This window comes from Salmo salar, chromosome 24 (genome assembly GCF_965601325.2).
Source record: "Salmo salar chromosome 24, fSalSal1, whole genome shotgun sequence".
Taxonomy (NCBI): Eukaryota; Metazoa; Chordata; class Actinopteri; order Salmoniformes; family Salmonidae; genus Salmo; species Salmo salar.
Genome location: NC_138314.1, coordinates 48,017,887 through 48,037,500, shown reverse-complemented (window position 1 = coordinate 48,037,500; position 19,614 = coordinate 48,017,887). Strand labels below are relative to the sequence as shown.

Here is a 19,614-nt window from a genome sequence, read left to right as displayed (position 1 = left end):
TCTTCTTCTTACCGCGACGTCTGTGAGCTCATGCACAACCTTCCCGCGACCCTCAGGCTCGAGGTCAAGAGGCCTGTGTCAGGTGAGATCATGGCATGAAAAAGTCAAACCTTTACTAAAGCACCCTGGGAATATTTCCTATACAATTTTTCTAATAATCCTATAAAACACTGTCGTGCAACGACGTCATACCTGCCATGTGACAACCGCCTATTCAGATTTGTATAAGTGACATTACCTCGTAAAACATAACAAATGTGGAGTTGCCCGTCAGTATCGTGTAGGGTACCGGAAGTACGATGACGGTTGTTATAATCTGTCATATCATCCCTATGACAGATTATAACAGTTGAAGCTGGCTCTCTTTCCTCCTCAACACTAACTGAATAACATAATCAACTGTCCAGAATCTGGAACGAGAGACACGCCCTAACCTGGGTGGTGTTCCTATAACCTGGGTGGTGTTCCTATAACCTGGGTGGTGTTCCTATAACCTGGGTGGTGTTCCTATAACCTGGGTGGTGTTCCTATAACCTGGGTGGTGTTCCTATAACCTGGGTGGTGTTCCTATAACCTGGGTGGTGTCCCTAACCTGGGTGGTGTTCCTATAACCTGGGTGGTGTTCCTATAACCTGGGTGGTGTTCCTATAACCTGGGTAGTGTTCCTATAACCTGGGTGGTGTTCCTATAACCTGGGTGGTGTTCCTATAACCTGGGTGGTGTTCCTATAACCTGGGTGGTGTTCCTATAACCTGGGTGGTGTCCCTAACCTGGGCGGTGTCCCTTATCAGGGTGGTGTTCTTATCTGGGTGGTGTTCCTAACCTGGGTGGTGTCCCTAACCTGGGTGGTGTTATTATCTGGGTTGTGTCCCTAACCTGGGTGGTGTCCCTTACCTGGGTGGTGTCCTTACCTGGGTGGTGTCCCTAACCTGGGTGGTGTCCCTTACCTGGGTGGTGTCCCTTACCTGGGTGGTGTCCTTACCTGGGTGGTGTCCCTAACCTGGGTGGTGTCCCTATCTGGGTGGTGTCCCTAACCTGGGTGGTGTCCCTAACCTGGGTGGTGTTATTATCTGGGTGGTGTCCCTTACCTGGGTGATGTCCTTATCTGGGTGATGTCCCTTACCTGGGTGGTGTTCCTATAACCTGGGTGGTGTCCCTAACCTGGGTGGTGTCCCTAACCTGGGTGGTGTCCCTAACCTGGGTGGTGTCCTTATCTGGGTGATGTCCCTTACCTGGGTGGTGTTCCTATAACCTGGGTGGTGTCCCTAACCTGGGTGGTGTCCCTAACCTGGGTGGTGTCCCTAACCTTGGTGGTGTTCCTAACCTGGGTGGTGTTCCTATAACCTGGGTGGTGTTCCTATAACCTTGGTGGTGTCCCTAATCTGGGTGGTGTCCCTTACCTGGGTGGTGTCCCTAACCTGGGTGGTGTTACTATAACCTGGGTGGTGTCCCTAACCTGGGTGGTGTTCCTATAACCTGGGTGGTGTCCCTAACCTGGGTGGTGTCCCTAACCTGGGTGGTGTCCCTTACCTGGGTGGTGTCCCTAACCTGGGTGGTGTCCCTAACCTGGGTGGTGTCCCTAACCTGGGTGGTGTCCCTTACCTGGGTGGTGTTCCTATAACCTGGGTGGTGTCCCTTACCTGGGTGGTGTCCCTTACCTGGGTGGTGTCCCTTACCTGGGTGGTGCCCCTTACCTGGGTGGTGTCCCTAACCTGGGTGGTGTCCCTTACCTGGGTGGTGTTCCTATAACCTGGGTGGTGTTCCTATAACCTGGGTGGTGTCCCTTACCTGGGTAGTGTCCCTTACCTGGGTAGTGTTCCTATAACCTGGGTGGTATTCCTATAACCTGGGTGGTATTCCTATAACCTGGGTGGTATTCCTATAACCTGGGTGGTGTCCCTTAACAGGGTGGTGTCCCTAACCTGGGTGGTGTCCCTTACCTGGGTGGTGTCCCTTACCTGGGTGGTGTCCCTAACCTGGGTGGTGTCCCTAACCTGGGTGGTGTCCTAACCTGGGTGGTGTCCCTTATCTGGGTGGTGTCCCTAACCTGGGTGGTGTCCCTTACCTGGGTGATGTCCCTAACCTGGGTGGTGTCCCTAACCTGGGTGGTGTCCCTAACCTGGGTGGTGTCCCTATAACCTGGGTGGTGTCCTTATCTGGGTGGTGTCCCTTCCCTGGGTGGTGTCCCTTACCTGGGTGGCGTCCCTTATCTGGGTGGTGTCCCTTACCTGGGTGGTGTCCCTAACCCGGGTGGTGTCCTAACCTGGGTGGTGGCCCTTACCTGGGTGGTGGCCCTTACCTGGGTGGTGTCCCTAACCTGGGTGGTGTCCTTACCTGGGTGGTGTCCTTATCTGGGTGGTGTCCCTTACCTGGGTGGTGTTCCTATAACCTGGGTGGTGTCCCTTACCTGGGTGGTGTCCCTAACCTGGGTGGTGTCCCTAACCTGGGTGGTGTTCCTATAACCTGGGTGGTGTCCCTTACCTGGGTGGTGTCCCTAACCTGGATGGTGTCCCTACCCTGGGTGGTGTCCCTTACCTGGGTGGTGTCCCTAACCTGGGTGGTGTCCCTAACCTGGGTGGTGTTCCTAACTTGGGTGGTGTTCCTATAACCTGGGTGGTGTCCCTTACCTGGGTGGTGTTCTTATAACCTGGGTGGTGTCCCTAACCTGGGTGGTGTTCCTATAACCTGGGTGGTGTTCCTATAACCTGGGTGGTGTCCCTTACCTGGGTGGTGTCCCTAACCTGAGTGGTGTCCCTAACCTGGGTGGTGTTCCTATAACCTGGGTGGTGTCCCTTACCTGGGTGGTGTTCCTATAACCTGGGTGGTGTCCCTAACCTGGGTGGTGTTCCTATAACCTGGGTGGTGTCCCTAACCTGGGTGGTGTTCCTAACCTGGGTGGTGTTCCTATAACCTGGGTGGTGTCCCTTACCTGGGTGGTGTTCCTATAACCTGGGTGGTGTCCCTAACCTGGGTGGTCCTAACCTGGGTGGTGTCCCTAACCTGGGTGGTCCTAACCTGGGTGGTGTCCCTAACCTGGGTGGTGTCCCTTATCAGTTATCACTGATATTACATCACATATCCAACAAACATCAGCTCAGCATGAAGATCAGGGATCCCTGAAGGAAGGTAGGAGACAGGAAGCGGTTTTTTTTTTTTAAAGGACACCACAGTCAAAAAATTGGTCAAACTTGACCAAAAAAATGAACTATGGTTTTAAAGTGTTTGATCAGGACCCCCTTTGTGAACTACTCCACTAGAGCAGTTATTAAGAGCACAGGTCTGTCTTCCACCCCACCCCTACTCCACCCCACCTCTCCACCCCACCTCTCCTCCCTAACGCTACCTTCCCAAAGATGTAAGACCTCAGCTGGTTCAGCAGTCTGCCCCCTGCTGGCAGTACCCTAACCCTGCACCCCAAAGGGAACGGCACGCTGCTGGCTTTGTATCCATGGTGACTATCCATTCATTCATTTACCTCAGTAGTGACTAGAAGCTGCCCAGTAGTAACTCCGACCGCTAACCGCTTCGTTAGCTAGCATTAGCTGTTAGCTTTCTTTAGCTAGCCAACGTTAGATTTGTGTTTTTGTTTTTTATGCATTGCTTTTTGTTGTTGTTTTGGGACGAGGTGGGATTCCTGTGAGTTGCTTATGGTTTGGTCACTAAACAGAAACAAATAAAAATGGATTCCTATGAATCAGGTTTTTTTTTTTAACTATGGGTCGGGACCCATATTGGTCCCTGGGCATGTGAGAGGTGGGTGGCGAGTTACGATGAATATTCATCTATAATCACACATTATTTATTCTTAATTTGGGTTCACGGGAAGATGGACAATTTCTAATTTGGGTCTCGAGGCTGAAAAAGTTTTAAGATCCTCTGAATTAGATTCAGAAATATGACAACATGAGCACTCACAGCAAGAACACCAACCAACCAAATTTAAAGAAGAGTAGCTTATCTGTATGTCCCTGCCTGTATGTCCCTGCCTGTATGTCCTTGTCTGTATGTCCTTGTCTGTATGTCCTCTGCCTGTATGTCCCAGTCTATATGTCCCAGTCTATATGTCCCAGTCTATATGTCTCTGTCTGTATGTCATCTACCCTTGCATACATAATGCATTACATTTCTACATCGACATGATCATAACTTTTTCTCGGGATCAGTTTACCCTTCTAGATCATAATGAATATGACTATATGGTTCTGCTGGACTTTAGACCAAACAGAGGCTGGTTCTGCTGGGCTGTAGACCAAACAGGGCTGCTGGTTCTGCTGGGCTGTAGACCAAACAGAGGGCTGGTTCTGCTGGGCTGTAGACCAAACAGAGGGCTGGTTCTGCCGGGCTGTAGACCAAACAGAGGGCTGGTTCTGCTGGGCTGTAGACCTTGCTGGTTCTGCTGGACTTTAGACCAAACAGAGGGCTGGTTCTGCTGGGCTGTAGACCAAACAGAGGGCTGGTTCTGCTGGGCTGTAGACCAAACAGAGGGCTGGTTCTGCCGGGCTGTAGACCAAACAGAGGGCTGGTTCTGCCGGGCTGTAGACCAAACAGAGGGCTGGTTCTGCTGGGCTGTAGACCTTGCTGGTTCTGCTGGACTTTAGACCAAACAGAGGGCTGGTTCTGCTGGGCTGTAGACCAAACAGAGGGCTGGTTCTGCTGGGCCGTAGACCAAACAGAGGGCTGGTTCTGCTGGGCTGTAGACCAAACAGGGACTGCTGGTTTAATCTGCAGAAACTTCCATTTAATGTCAGATTTTTACAAATTTGTAATTAGAGAGTTTGAAGTTCTTTGTGGAATAGAGAGAAAGTATACGCTGGGGGAAGATAGCAGGAATGTTGATATCTAAAACAGAACCCATATGTCAGCTCACTTCCTGGTTTTCTTTGACGTTATTGGTGCGTTAGGTCACATGATTGGTATTTTTAATGACTATCCCGTTAAACACTGGTGTCCAATCGCTCAGTTTTCCACTCTCTCATGTATGGCTTGATGACATGAGGTCATTGAGATGAATGATGGTGTCATATTGACTTGATGAAATGAACATCTAGAGAGACTTGAGGAAACCTAGTTGTTATGTAAAAAAATAAAAAAAAATAAAAGTGTTTTCTTTTAACATGTTGCTACAACAATATTGTTATTGTAGTAATTCCAGTGTTACCTTAATGGTATAAGAGCAACTTGTGAAGCAAAGTTGTATCGAACAAAAATGTCTCACTGCCTCTCTAATTCATTTAGTAATATCTTCCTTCCACAGCTGTAGATCGCCTCTCCAGCCTCATGATGTCATCGGGGAGTTGTGATGTCATCGAACCCTCCATACCGGATGAGTCCAGAACTTCCCAGGAGGCTAATGGGGGTTCTCCAAATCCAGGAATTCCCTCCTCCTCCTCCTCGTCCTCAGCAACAAATCACAATTTCAAACCCACAGCCCCAACCAACCACAGCAGTGATATACCTGTCACCTACATCGATGATGTCATAACCGCACTAAGTTACTCCGATGTTGAGAGTGCGCTCTCGTCCAAAACCCCCAAATCCCGTTCAGAAGCACAATGTACTGAGACTACATCCTGTAAGTCAGCTCTAGACAGCAAGGCCTTGCTAGAGAAAGACAAAAGTAATGTTCAGACTCCTCCAGCACGGCCTAGTCAGTTGGACTTCTCTGTCTTGGACTCGGGAAACAATGGTCGCCTCTTGCCTGTGGGTAAAACATTCTTGAACAATTACTCCAGAAACTTTAGCAGTAATCTCACAGACGAAGGGAAGAATGCTATTTCAAACGGAGTGGATAAACCACCTGGCGCCTCAAAGTGCCACATGTACAACCTGGTCGATGACAGCGATTCAGAGAGTGAAGAAACCGTCACCGACAACAGCCACGGCGCTGCCGGCGATAAAGAAAGAGGGAGCCGCGTTGTCGGCGCTGAGCCACAGGACACAGATTCTGATGAAGAGGAAGTGGAAATTTGTTACAGAGAGGCCCAGCGGCCCAGCACTCTGAGCCAGGAAGCGCTGACTCACCTAACAGATGGGCCATTGTCTCCCCGGCTCTCTATCCCTATCTCTGGCTCTGACGGCAGCCACAATACAAAGGAGTCTAGGCCCTTTGATGTAGTACTAGACTCTGCTGCTTCTGCCACTTCTGATGCTGCTATGACAGCAGCTACTCATCCTGCTGCTGCCTCTCAGCAAAACAAAGACTGTTCTGCGGTAACAACGACCCAATCCAACCGTAACACTTCCCCCTCGCTGTCTCAGAGTCTAACTGGCTCGCAGTCCTCAGGTGCCTGTTTGACTACAGGGTCCAAAGCTTCCCCTTGCCAAATGGTGCCCCCCCAGTCTTCCAAGGACACAGATTCTGTACCCACTCCAGGCCCTGCAGGGCCTTCAGAATGCTTTGCCAATGGGGTTAGTTGCAGCAACGTTGTTACACCTGTGATAAAACCCAACCAGGCACCTTCTCTAAGTGTTGTAGCAGCTAGCCACAGCCTCACCCCACGGAGTCAGGAGAGGACAGCCAGGCCGACTTCAGGTAAACTATCTAATAGTACATCATCATCTGGGCCATCATCATCATCATCAGCAGCAGCAGCATCCCACTCAACGGCGGCGAAGGCAATGCCCTCCAACTATAGTAGATCTGGCTCATCGAGGCCATCGCTAACAACGACAAGAGACAAGGAGGGGGAGAAAGTTTCCCTGGAACCCAGGTTGGTCCAGAATAACCCTACTAGTCCCTCTCTTCCGATGTCCAAACTGAAGGGGCTCAGCATCAAGAGTAAGAACAAAACACAGCAGCAGCAGCTTTCCCCGAAACCAGCCAGAGCCGAAAGTCCGGCGGTTCTCGGGAAAGCAAGCAAAACTTCTCCGCTCCAGTCCCCCAAACTGCAAGCCAAGAAGGTAGACTCTCCTCTGCTAACCAGAAAGGCAGTAGCCTCATCTAGCAAAAAGTTTGAACTGTGCAGAATCAGTAGCAGGAGCCCCACTTCGCCCAAACCAGGTGACCGAGCTCAGGACAAGTGCAACCCCAAGTCCAACCCCACAACCACTACCACTTTAGAGGCAGCACAGTCAGCCAAGTTGGAGCTTCACCTTAACAAAGAGGAGCAAGTGACACCAGCTACTGCTACGTCCAAGGAACAACCGGAGCCAGTCCCAACTACCCAGAGGTCTTTCATTGAGGTACGACTCTCATCTTCTTCTCTTCCTTCCTCCTCATCGTCTACGCCAGTTCTGATGCGAAAGGAAACTGTGAATTCAAAGAATTACTCAATTACTCAAATGACTCATATACCAGATATTACGTCACAGGTCAATGGAAGTGCAGTAGAGACCAATCTCAGGCCTGCTGCTCCTGTACCCCTTGCCTCTGTGTGTAATCCAGAAAACGTCACTACAAATGATTCAGCAGTGAACTCAATAGTCCTAGAATCCGTAGATGTGGCTCCTTTGCCTATAAGCAATGGTATCATAAACATCTCTCTCAGAAACTCCTGCCTAACAGATATGGCTGTGGAAAACCTGAAAGCCAACAAGTCCAAACTGAAGACGATGGAGCGCCGTAGTTTATCCACGGAAAACAGCGCCCCCGGGGATCCCAGCCCCTTCTCTGTCCGCCAGAGGATCAAGTCCTTTGAGAACCTGGCCAGCTTCGATAAGCCAGCGCTCAAATGTATCGAGATCCAGTCCTACGCTCAGTCCTATGCTCTGGCGGCAACGTTGAAGCCGCCTCTTAACCGAAGACTGTCTGGCTACATGTCCGGCTCGGTGAGCTCCATAGACTGCCGCTCGCTACGAAGAAGCTTAAGCTCGTGCGTCGACAACTTTAAAGCCTCAACCCCCTTGACCCCTTTGTCGCCTCAGCTTCGCAAGTCGCCGTCAAGTCTGACTTTCCCAAACTTTGACATTTTGACACAAAGCTGCAGCGCAAACGAAGCTCCACTTGGACAAACACGGGACAAACTCGCAGACGGCGAAATCTCCAAAATGTTGCCCCCAGTGGGTGTGACCCTAACTCCTCAAACGCCCCCGGTGATGCGGCGCCGCCAGGCTCGGGGCCACGCTAACCTGTCCCGATCCAGATTGAGGGAGCTCAGGGCCCTTAGCATGCCCGACCTGGATAAGCTGTACACCGATGACTTCTCCAGCAACCCAGGGACCAACTGCACATTTAAGACGGAGCTGGAGATCCACCCAGCCAGGTCCACAGAGCCCCTCCAGAACCAGACTGGGTGCTGTCAACTGCCTGCTGAACCCACAGGTGTGCCCCCGACCAGGGCCAGCTGGAGCGACGCTGGGGCCAGCCAGGACGGCATTCAGGGGGAAACCAACGGTCAAACACATCTCAGCAACTGGTCCATCAGGTTAGTAAAAACACCAACCATCTCTATATTTTTCTATTTATACAATGTGATTCAAATATCCAATCCTTAACTTTCCCAAGATTTCAGACAGACAGACAGACAGACAGACAGACAGACAGACAGACAGACAGACAGACAGACAGACAGACAGACAGACAGAGACAGACAGACAGACAGACAGACGGGGAGACAGACAGACAGACAGACAGACAGACAGACAGAGACAGACAGACAGACAGACAGACAGACAGACAGACAGACAGAGACAGACAGACAGACAGACAGACAGACAGACAGACAGACAGACAGAGACAGACAGACAGACAGACAGACAGACAGACAGACAGACAGACAGTTACGAGTAACGCAGTGTCACTTCTATACTAACCCATATTTAAATGTTCTGTTTTCTGGCCTTCTTTCCAGTTTGACAGTGCTGGCTGGCTCTCCGGTGGAGCAGAGTAAGCTGCAGTCGGTCCTGGCCTCACTGAACTCAAAGACAGATATATTGGCCCTGTTACAGGAGGCCAAAGCTCTCTCTCAGGTAACCAAACACATTTATTTCTTCTGTCTTTACCACTGTGTTTGGCGTGACAATGACCATAAGAGTTGGTATTAACAGATCTGGATCGAGGCTTAAGAGGAGAGGAGCGTGAGTGATATGCCTGAGACAGTATTTTCATCCTTGTCTTGAAAGTTCACTTCCTGTGTCTGTGTGTGTGTTGTGTGTTGTGTCTGGTCCCACCCTAGGTTAAAGATGATACCCACTTTGTAGTCTTCTCCAAGGAAGAGGGTTCGGGACTTGGTTTCAGCATCGCTGGAGGAGTTGACCTTGAGCAGAAGTCTATATCTGTAATACAGTAGTGTGTTTTGTTAATTTAGCAGAAACGCTATTTGGATATTTTTGAGCAATGTAATGTGGCATATTGTTAGGGAATCTATTTTAATTTGAAAAATATGTCACATTTAGCTAAAAAAAAAAAGGGATTTTCATCCTACAGATCTACACAACCTGTTCCACATGGCAAACCCACCTTTGGCAGAAATTACAGCTGTAAATCATTTAGAATAAGTTAGTAAAATTACAGCTATAAATCATTTAGAATGTAAAATTACAGCTATAAATCACATTTAGAATGTAAAATTACAGCTATAAATCACATTTAGAATGTAACATTACAGCTATAAATCATTTAGAATGTAAAATTACAGCTATAAATCACATTTAGAATGTAAAATTACAGCTATAAATCACATTTAGAATGTAAAATTACAGCTATAAATCACATTTAGAATGTAAAATTACAGCTATAAATCACATTTAGAATGTAACATTACAGCTATAAATCATTTAGAATGTAACATTACAGCTATAAATCATTTAGAATGTAAAATTACAGCTATAAATCATTTAGAATGTAAAATTACAGCTATAAATCACATTTAGAATGTAAAATTACAGCTATAAATCACATTTAGAATGTAAAATTACAGCTATAAATCATTTAGAATGTAACATTACAGCTATAAATCACATTTAGAATGTAAAATTACAGCTATAAATCACATTTAGAATGTAAAATTACAGCTATAAATCATTTAGAATGTAAAATTACAGCTATAAATCATTTAGAATGTAAAATTACAGCTATAAATCATTTACAATAAGTTAGTAAAATTACAGCTATAAATCATTTAGAATGTAAAATTACAGCTATAAATCATTTACAATAAGTTAAATTACAGCTATAAATCATTTAGAATGTAAAATTACAGCTATAAATCATTTAGAATGTAAAATTACAGCTATAAATCATTTAGAATGTAAAATTACAGCTGTAAATCATTTAGAATGTAAAATTACAGCTATAAATCATTTAGAATGTAAAATTACAGCTATAAATCATTTAGAATGTAACATTACAGCTATAAATCATTTAGAATGTAACATTACAGCTATAAATCATTTAGAATGTAACATCCAGTAGGTATGAACTCTGGGGTGTGAAGACATACGCATTCATTTATTCACATTTTCTACACTTTTTCTTTCACTTTGAAAATGTGGAGCATTTCTGTTGGGAAGACAAATCAAATTTAAAGGGGAATAACGGCAAATTTTAGAAAAATTCCCAAACTCCTCTGACTAGTTTGAGTGTCTGTCAGAGTGCCCACCTCTCCCACTCATGGAGAGCGAGCTGGAGAGAAAGCTACGTCACCTGGTTATGCAGGCCTCCACTCACTATCAGCACTAGTTACAACTTTGTGGAACGACGCAAATCTACCCCAAAAATTAGACACTTTCTGTCACAGCGAAACATACTACGTTTGGGAAGTCCGATCGATTGTGAGATTTAATGGCATGTACATTTTTTTTAATGTGATAAACTTTTGGCTTGTGGTTCATAATTTGACCTTTTCTGAGATCTCTCCCAAGCAAGGATACGTCACCCAACACAACACGGCTTCTTTTTACTCTGTAGTCAGAAGCGTCGTCAGTAGTAGCCTATGGTCTGGGTAACCAGGCAGAAAGATGCTGTAGTCTAAAGATGGCATCGTAGCCACACAAATAACATTAGAAAATCATTGTCGATCGGATCAGAAACACTGTGCTCACAACCTTTATGTCCTAAATTTTAGATATAGTTTCTAAATTCAACTTTATTCCCTTTTTTTTAAAATAAATACAAATTCCTACAGATCTACATAATCTGCTCGTAAAGTAAGTCAAATTAAAAACTATAGAATATGTTCTAAATTAATAATAAATACAAAAAAAAAAAAATATGATTACGTATACCCTTCACACCCCCAGAGTTAATACTTGCTGGAATCTGAGAGAGAGAGAGAGAGAGGAGAGAGAGAGAGAGAGAGAGAGAGAGAGAGAGAGAGAGGAGAGAGCGAGAGAGAGAGAGAGAGAGAGAGAGTGAGAGAGAGAGAGAGAGAGGAGAGAGAGAGAGAGAGAGAAGAGAGAGAGAGAGAGAGAGAGAGAGAGAGGAGAGAGAGAGAGAGAGAGAGAGAGAGAGAGAGAGAGAGAGAGAGAGAGAGATGCCCACAGACTGTATAAGAGCTGTGTAAACTTTCACTAATGCCCTGCAAAATGTTTAATCTTAACTCCACCCACTGCGCTGTGTTTGGCCAGGTCCATCGTGTCTTCTCCAATGGGCTAGCTGGCCTGGAAGGTACCATTCAGCAGGGGGACAGCGTCCTGTCCATCAACGGCAGCAGCTTGGAGGGGACGTCCCACGGAGAAGCCCTGTCCTGTCTCCACCAGGCTAGACTGTCCACTCAGGCCCTGGTGGTCCTTCGCAGGGGGAAGGACAGTGAAGGACAAATGTCCCCAAGACACCATGACCTGTACCACCACACAGGACGAAGCTACTCCCCAGGGTGCAGAGACAACGGGCCTGAGACAGCTAGACCAGGTATGGGACTGGGAAGGAGGGACAGACATATATATCAGATACTGTACATGACTGGGAGGGACAGACATACAGTACCAGTCAAAAGGTTTGGACACAACCTATTCATTCCTACTCATTCACCATAGCAGCAGCCACTCGTAGCACGCGCTCCAGCAGGTATATCTCACTGGTCACCCTCAAAGCCAATTCCTCCTTTGGCCGCCTTTCCTTCCAGTTCTCTGCTGCCAATGACTGGAACGAACTGCAAAAATCTCTGAAGCTGGAGACTCATATCTCCCTCACTAACTTTAAGCACCAGCTGTCAGAGCAGCTCACAGATGACTGCACCTGTACATAGCCCATCTGTAAACAGCCCACCCAACTACCTCATCCCCATACTGTGTTTATTTATTTATCTTGCTCCTTTGCACCCCAGTATCTCTACTTGCACATTCATCTTCTGCACATCTACCATTCCAGTGTTTAATTGCCATATTGTAATTACTTCACCACCATGGCCTATTTATTGCCTTATTAACTCCTTTATCTTACCTCATTTGCACACACTGTATATAGACTTTTTGTTTTCTTTTTTCTACTGTATTATTGACTGTATGTTTTGTTTTACTCCATGTGTAACTCTGTGTTGTTGTATGTTGTCAAACTGCTTTGCTTTATCTTGGCCAGGTCGCAATTGTAAATGAGAACTTGATCTCAACTGGTCTACCTGGTTAAATAAAGGTGAAATAAAATAAAAAAATGAATTCCATTGTTGACTGGTGTGTGTGTGTGTGTGTGTGTGTGTGTGTGTGTGTGTGTGTGTGTGTGTGTGTGTGTGTGTTCCAGTAGTGGTGGAAATGGGTCCTGACGGGGCTCTGATGGTACATCTCCTGAAGACGTCAGCTGGTCTGGGCTTCAGTCTGGAGGGGGGCAAAGCCTCGGCACATGGAGACCGCCCCCTCAACGTCAAACGAGTCTTTAAAGGTCAGCACACACACACATACACACACACACACACACACACCTCAGAACCGGGTCAGGAATCTCTGATCTAGGTAGTATGTTTCTTCATGACTGGGCTTGTGGGCTGACTCAGTGCATGTTCACCAGATGTCGCCAGTGACCAGCATGCTAGTCAGAACAGACCGGTTCAGTAAGTTTGCCTGCCAACACAGACATCACAACGAGGAGAGGCAGTGCAAGTCAAGGAAAATCCCACACAGTATCTATTATAACAGTGTTTCATAGAGCCACAACCAAAATCCTTCTTTATTTAAAAATAAAATAAAATAAAATACTCTTTACACATTAAACTACTCCTCTGTGTAAATACAAGGTGTGTTCATTAAACGTATGGGTAACATTTTACTTAAAGGGATAGTTCAGGATTTTGGCAATGAATCTCTTTATCTACTTCCCCAGAGTCAGATGAACTAATGGATCCCATTTATATGTCTCTACATCAAGTTAAGAGGTAGTTTCTCCAGCCAACGCTAACAAGCGTTAGCACAATGGCTGGAAGTCTATGGGTATCTACTAGCATATCACTACTTAGTAATTGTGCTAACGCTAGTTAGCAACTTCCTCCAGACATAACAATGGGATCCACATGTTCATTTGACTCTAGGGAAGTAGATAAAGGGCTTCATCGCCAAAATCCTGAACTATCCCTTTAAAGCCAACCAGTATTATGATAACGTTATAATACATGATAAGACTTGTCATAAGCATGTACAGTATTACCCCTTATATTGGCTTATTATCTCGTCAAAAATGATCCTGACTAACTTATGTTCTCCTCCCATCCTGTAGGTGGTGCCGCGGAGCTGTCGCGTGTGGTGGACGTGGGGGACGAGGTAGTGGAGGTGAACGGGAGCTCACTGCAAGGCCTCATGCATTACGACGCCTGGAACATCATCAAGACTGCCAGCAAAGGCCCCGTGCAGCTTGTCATCAGGAAACCACGGACCTCTGTATGACTCAACGGACATATCGACTGGACATACTCGTGTGTCAGTCTGGTTGACGTACAATGGTTAAACATACAGGGTGAAACACAGGATTTCTGTGTGGGCCGATGGACTAGACAGACTTACCAAGGTGACATATAACTACAATGGAGAAATTTCCTTTTTTTTTTTTTACATATTTCTAACGAGGCTTACAGACATGTTGGGCTAACATTGCAGGGTTATTTGTTTTCACACCCCAGAGTAAATTTGGTCCGGGATGGATCTATGTCATACGGTGTGCCAAAACAAAGATCATGTAATGACAGAAGCGTCTTCTTGGACAAGACAGACTTTCACTTGTTTTACTATGACGTCACCTTGTGATGATTTTTTTAATATCGCTGACCTACTCAGGCGGTGGCGCTGTACTGTTCTGTGCAGGATTTACAGCGCCTTCGGAAAGTATTCAGACCCCTTGATTTTTTTCCCCCCACATTTTGTTATGTTACAGCCTTATTCTAAAATGGATTAAATACATTTTTAAAAAATCCTCAGAAATCTACACACAATATCCTGTAATGACAAAGAGAAAACAGATTTTGAGATTTTTTTTGCGAATTCATTAAGAAAAATGTTTTAAAAATACCCTATTTACATAAGTATTCAGACCCTTTGCTATGAGACATGAAATTAAGGTCAGCTGCATCCTGTTTCCATTGATCATCCTTGAGATGTTTCTACAACTTGATTGGAGTCCACCTGTGATAAATGAAATTGATTGGACATGATTTGGAAAGGCACACACTTGTCTATATAAGGTCCCACAGTTGACAGTGCATGTCAGAGCAAAAACCAAGCCATGAGGTTGAAGAAATGGTCCATAGAGCTCCGAGACAGGATTGTGTCGAGAAACAGATCTGGGGAAGGGTACCAAAAAATGTCTGCAGCATTGGAGGTCCCCAAGAACACAGTGGCCTCCATCATTCTTAAATGGAAGAAGTTTGGAACCACCAAGACTCTTCCTAGAGCTGGCCGACCGGCCAAACTGAGCAATCGGGAGAGAAGGGCCTTGGTCAGGGAGGTGACTAAGAACCCAATGGCCACTCTGACAGAGCTCTAGAGTTCCTCTGTGGAGATGGGAGAACCTTCCAGAAGGACAACCATCTCTGCAGCACTCCATCAATCAGGCCTTTATGGTAGAGTGGCCAGACGGAAGCCACTCCTCAGTAAAAGGCACATGACAGCCCACTTGGAGTTTGCCAAAAGGCACCTAAACACTCTCAGACCATGAGAAACAAGATTCTCTGGTCTGATGAAACCAAGATTGAACTCTTTGGTCTGAATGCCAAGCGTCACGTCTGGAGGAAACCTGGCACCATCCCTACGGTGAAGCATGGTGGTGGCAGCATCATGCTGTGGGGATGTTTTTCAGCAGCAAGGACTGAGAGACGAGTCATGATCGAGGCAAAGATGAACGGGGGAAAGTACAGAGAGATCCTTGATGAAAACCTGCTCCAGAGCGCTCAGGACCTCAGACTGGGGTGAAGGTTCACCTTCCGACAGGACAACGACCCTAAGCACACAGCTAAGACAACATAGGAGTGGCTTCGGGACAAGTCTCTGAATGTCCTTGAGTGGCCCAGCCAGAGCCCGGACTTGAACCCAATCGAACACCTGAAAATAGCTGTGCAGCAACACTCCCCATCCAACCTGACAGAGCTTGAGAGGATCTGCAGAGAGGAATGGGAGTAACTCCCCAAATACAGGTGTGCCAAGCTTGTAGCGTCATGCCCAAGAAGACTCAAGGCTGTAATCGCTGCTAAAGGTGCTTCAACAAAGTACTGAGTAAAGGGTCTGAATGCTTATGTAAATGGGATATACATTTTTTTTATTTTATAAATTTGCTAAAATGTATAGATTGATGAGGGGGAAAAAACAATTTAATCAATTTTAGAATAAGGTTGTAATCTAACAAAATGTGGAAAAAGTCAAGGGGTCTGAATAATTTCTGAAGGCACTGTACATCTATTATCAATATACAGTAAATAGTATAGTTTAGTATTGTATAGAGGTTGTATAGTATATTGTATAGTTTTACTATAACTACTGTTGTTCGTAGTTTTACTCTGGATTTTAGAAGAGGACGTGCAGTCACAACCTCTTGTTCATATAGAATCATATCAAACATGCAAATAATAACAATAATCAATGGACTGTTGTTTAGTTTTGCTGTTAGCATCAATGCTAACTGGCAAGGTACTGCAAAATCAACTGTCTCACGTTTGTACAATAAGCTCAATAAGACTTTAATACTGCACTCCAAAAGGAAAAAATAAATTTAAAAAACGCAGTAAACTACATTTATTTTGTTACTGCAAAATCTGACTTCAGTTCATGATATATTCTGATCAACTGTGTTGTTGTTGTGTCAGGAAGCTACATCCTACATTAATCAGATAATATACGTGACCATTGCAACAGATCCTTTATCCGGCAGAATACAGTAAACAGGTTTTATTTTCCTCTTGAAATGTGATTATTATTTCAGGGGAATAATATCAAATCGTCACTTTGCCTTTCAAACTTTTACTCCTTATTTGAACCAACCCTATTATCTGTCACCCTATTATCTGTCACCCTATTATCTGTCACCCTATTATCTGTCACCCTGTATCTGTCACCCTGTATCTGTCACCCTGTATCTGTCACCCTATTATCTGTCACCCTATTATCTGTCACCCTATTATCTGTCACCCTATTATCTGTCACCCTGTATCTGTCACCCTGTATCTGTCACCCTATTATCTGTCACCCTATTATCTGTCACCCTCTCTGTCACCCTGTATCTGTCACCCTGTATCTGTCACCCTGTATCTGTCACCCTGTATCTGTCACCCTGTCTCTGTCACCCTGTATCTGTCACCCTATTATCTGTCAGCCTGTATCTGTCACCCTATTATCTGTCACCCTGCATCTGTCACCCTATTATCTGTCACCCTGTATCTGTCACCCTGTATCTGTCACCCTGTATCTGTCACCCTATTATCTGTCACCCTATTATCTGTCACCCTCTCTGTCACCCTGTATCTGTCACCCTGTATCTGTCACCCTGTCTCTGTCACCCTGTATCTGTCACCCTATTATCTGTCAGCCTGTATCTGTCACCCTATTATCTGTCACCCTGCATCTGTCACCCTATGATCCGTCACCCTGTATCTGTCACCCTGTATCTGTCACCCTATTATCTGTCAGCCTGTATCTGTCACCCTATTATCTGTCACCCTATTATCTGTCAGCCTGTATCTGTCACCCTGTATCTGTCACCCTGTATCTGTTACCCTATTATCTGTCACCCTGTATCTGTCACCCTATTATCTGTCACCCTGTATCCGTCACCCTATTATCCGTCACCCTATTATCTGTCACCCTGTATCTGTCACCCTGTCTATGTCACCCTGTATCTGTCACCCTGTATCTGTCACCCTATTATCTGTCACCCTGTATCTGTCACCCTATTATCTGTCACCCTGTATCCGTCACCCTATTATCTGTCACCCTGTATCTGTCACCCTGTCTATGTCACCCTGTATCTGTCACCCTGTATCTGTCACCCTATTATCTGTCACCCTATTATCTGTCACCCTGTATCTGTCACCCTATTATCTGTCACCCTATTATCTGTCACCCTGTATCTGTCACCCTATTATCTGTCACCCTATTATCTGTCACCCTGTATCTGTCACCCTATTATCTGTCACCCTGTATCTGTCACCCTATTATCTGTCACCCTGTATCTGTCACCCTATTATCTGTCACCCTGTATCCGTCACCCTATTATCTGTCACCCTGTATCTGTCACCCTGTCTATGTCACCTAACTCCTCACACTGACCAAATGTGATGCCTACCTGTGTCATAGAGACTCATATCATAGAGACTCATATCATAGAGACTCATATCATAGAGACTCATGTCATAGAGACTCATGTCATAGAGACTCCTTGGAAGACAACTGTATTTGAAAGCTGAGTTGGATTAGTTCTACGGTATTAGTCTACGTGTGCTGTACTTGAAATGTGCTTAGCCTGAATATCGCTGTCCAGTTCACTGCTCTAAACCTGGTATATTACACTGAACCAAAACATAAACATGTTTCATCCCAGAAATGTTTCATATACACAAAAAGGTTATTTCTCTCAAATGTTGTGCACAAATTTGTTTACATCCCTGTTAGTAAGCATTTTATGTTTTGTCAAGGTAATCCATCCACCTGACAGATGTGGCATATCAAGAATCTGTTTTAACAGCATGATCATTACACAGGTGCACCTTGTGCTGGGGACAACAACAACAAAAAAGGCCACTAAAATGTGCAGTTTTGTCACAACAACACAATACCACAGATGTTTTGCAATTGGCATGCTGACTGCAAGAATGTCCACCAGAGCTGTTTCCAGAGAATTTAATGTTAATTTCTCTACCATAAGCCGCCTCCAATGTCGTTTTAGAGAATTTGGCGGTACGTTCAACTGACAACCGCAGTTGAAGTACTGAGGAGTATTTCTGTCTGTAATAAAGCCCTTTTGTGGGGGAAGAAGTTATTCTGATTGGCTGGGCATGGCTCTACAGTGGGTGGGCCTAGCTCCCAAGTGGGTGGGCCTATGGCCTCCCAGGCCCACCCATGGCTGTGCCCCTGCTCAGTCGTGAAATCCATAGATTAGGACCTAATGAATTTATTTAAATTGACTGATTTCCTTGTATGAACGGTAAACTCAGCAAAATCTTTGAAATTGTTGCATGTTGCATTTTATATTTTTGTTCAGTATATAAAAAAAGAAGACATTTTAGATGAGCAGAAAAGTTTATAAATGATTCATTTTAACGATCAAGTATGGAGTGCTTTGAAGTTTCAACTTTATCCATATTTATTTTAAGGATATCATCAGTTTTGTTTTTCCTCTGAAATACCAAAGCACAACATTGACGTGAAGAATTTTACAGTTTAAGGTATTGGAAGATACATTATTGCCACAAGTGGTTTCCGTTTAGGTTTTCTCTCTGAAAATACCACAGAACCTGATGTCACACCATTCATGTGACATGTCTTACGTTTAAAGAAGTAACATGGTTCAAACACCGTATTAAAATACCCACTTCATTCTGGAGCACAACTCTGTTTTCCCGAAACGCTCTTCTGGCCCGAGTCCCAATTTAGAAGTGCGTAATTTCCTCAGTAGTTATTATTCCGACGCAATTTATGGAGGTGCAGAACAAGGCTTTGCATGCGTGGCGTGGTGCCCTTGTGCGTGCTCAATATATTTAAATCAACTGTTAAAAAAAAAACTCTTGCTGGCCAACAGATTTTCGCATGGAGTTTTCATTCAATAGGGTTTTCAGTACATTTATCTTCAGCCATCCCTTTAAATATGGTATACCTTTAATACGAATTTCGTCGAAGGACTAGAATACATGTAGAGAACTGGTTCAGGGAATTAGGGATCAATGGAAGAAAGCCGACTAAATACACGGGAGTGAACAAAACATTAGGAACACCTACCTAACATTGACTTGCCCCCAAGTTTCAGCACCAATTGGTAGATTTAAAAAATACTCTGATCTTGTGGATTATTTAGGGTTAGGAAAGTATATATGAATCATAAAATAAAAAAAATTAAAACAGGTTATGAGAGCCTTTACGCACTAAAGAAATAAAACGATTGTTTAATTCATTCTGATAATTGTCATATTCAGTTCTTATAAACCAATGGTAATGTTTAGTGTTTATAGAATTATAAAAGGGAGAATAATGTACAATAAGCAAGCGCTACCCTCGTCTATTGCCTGCACTAACCATGGAAATCTGTGACGACACAGACCAGTATTGCGCCACACGTCG

General features: G+C 45.1%; 1 protein-coding gene across 1 annotated transcript in view; it reads left to right on the top strand.

The window, feature by feature from the left end:
- The window catches only part of LOC106585958 (PDZ domain-containing protein 2), a 194,759-nt gene extending 176,875 nt beyond the window's left edge, over positions 1–17,884 (top strand). The window contains exons 20-26 of the mRNA XM_082968774.1: positions 1–82; positions 5,255–8,363; positions 8,790–8,907; positions 9,114–9,215; positions 11,506–11,788; positions 12,614–12,751; positions 13,580–17,884. The exon at positions 1–82 is cut by the window's left edge and continues 63 nt beyond it. Coding sequence (XP_082824900.1) covers positions 1–82; positions 5,255–8,363; positions 8,790–8,907; positions 9,114–9,215; positions 11,506–11,788; positions 12,614–12,751; positions 13,580–13,746 — 3,999 coding nt within the window. The 3' untranslated portion in view covers positions 13,747–17,884. The remainder of the gene's footprint in view (positions 83–5,254; positions 8,364–8,789; positions 8,908–9,113; positions 9,216–11,505; positions 11,789–12,613; positions 12,752–13,579) is intronic.
- The last annotated feature ends 1,730 nt before the right edge of the window (positions 17,885–19,614 follow it).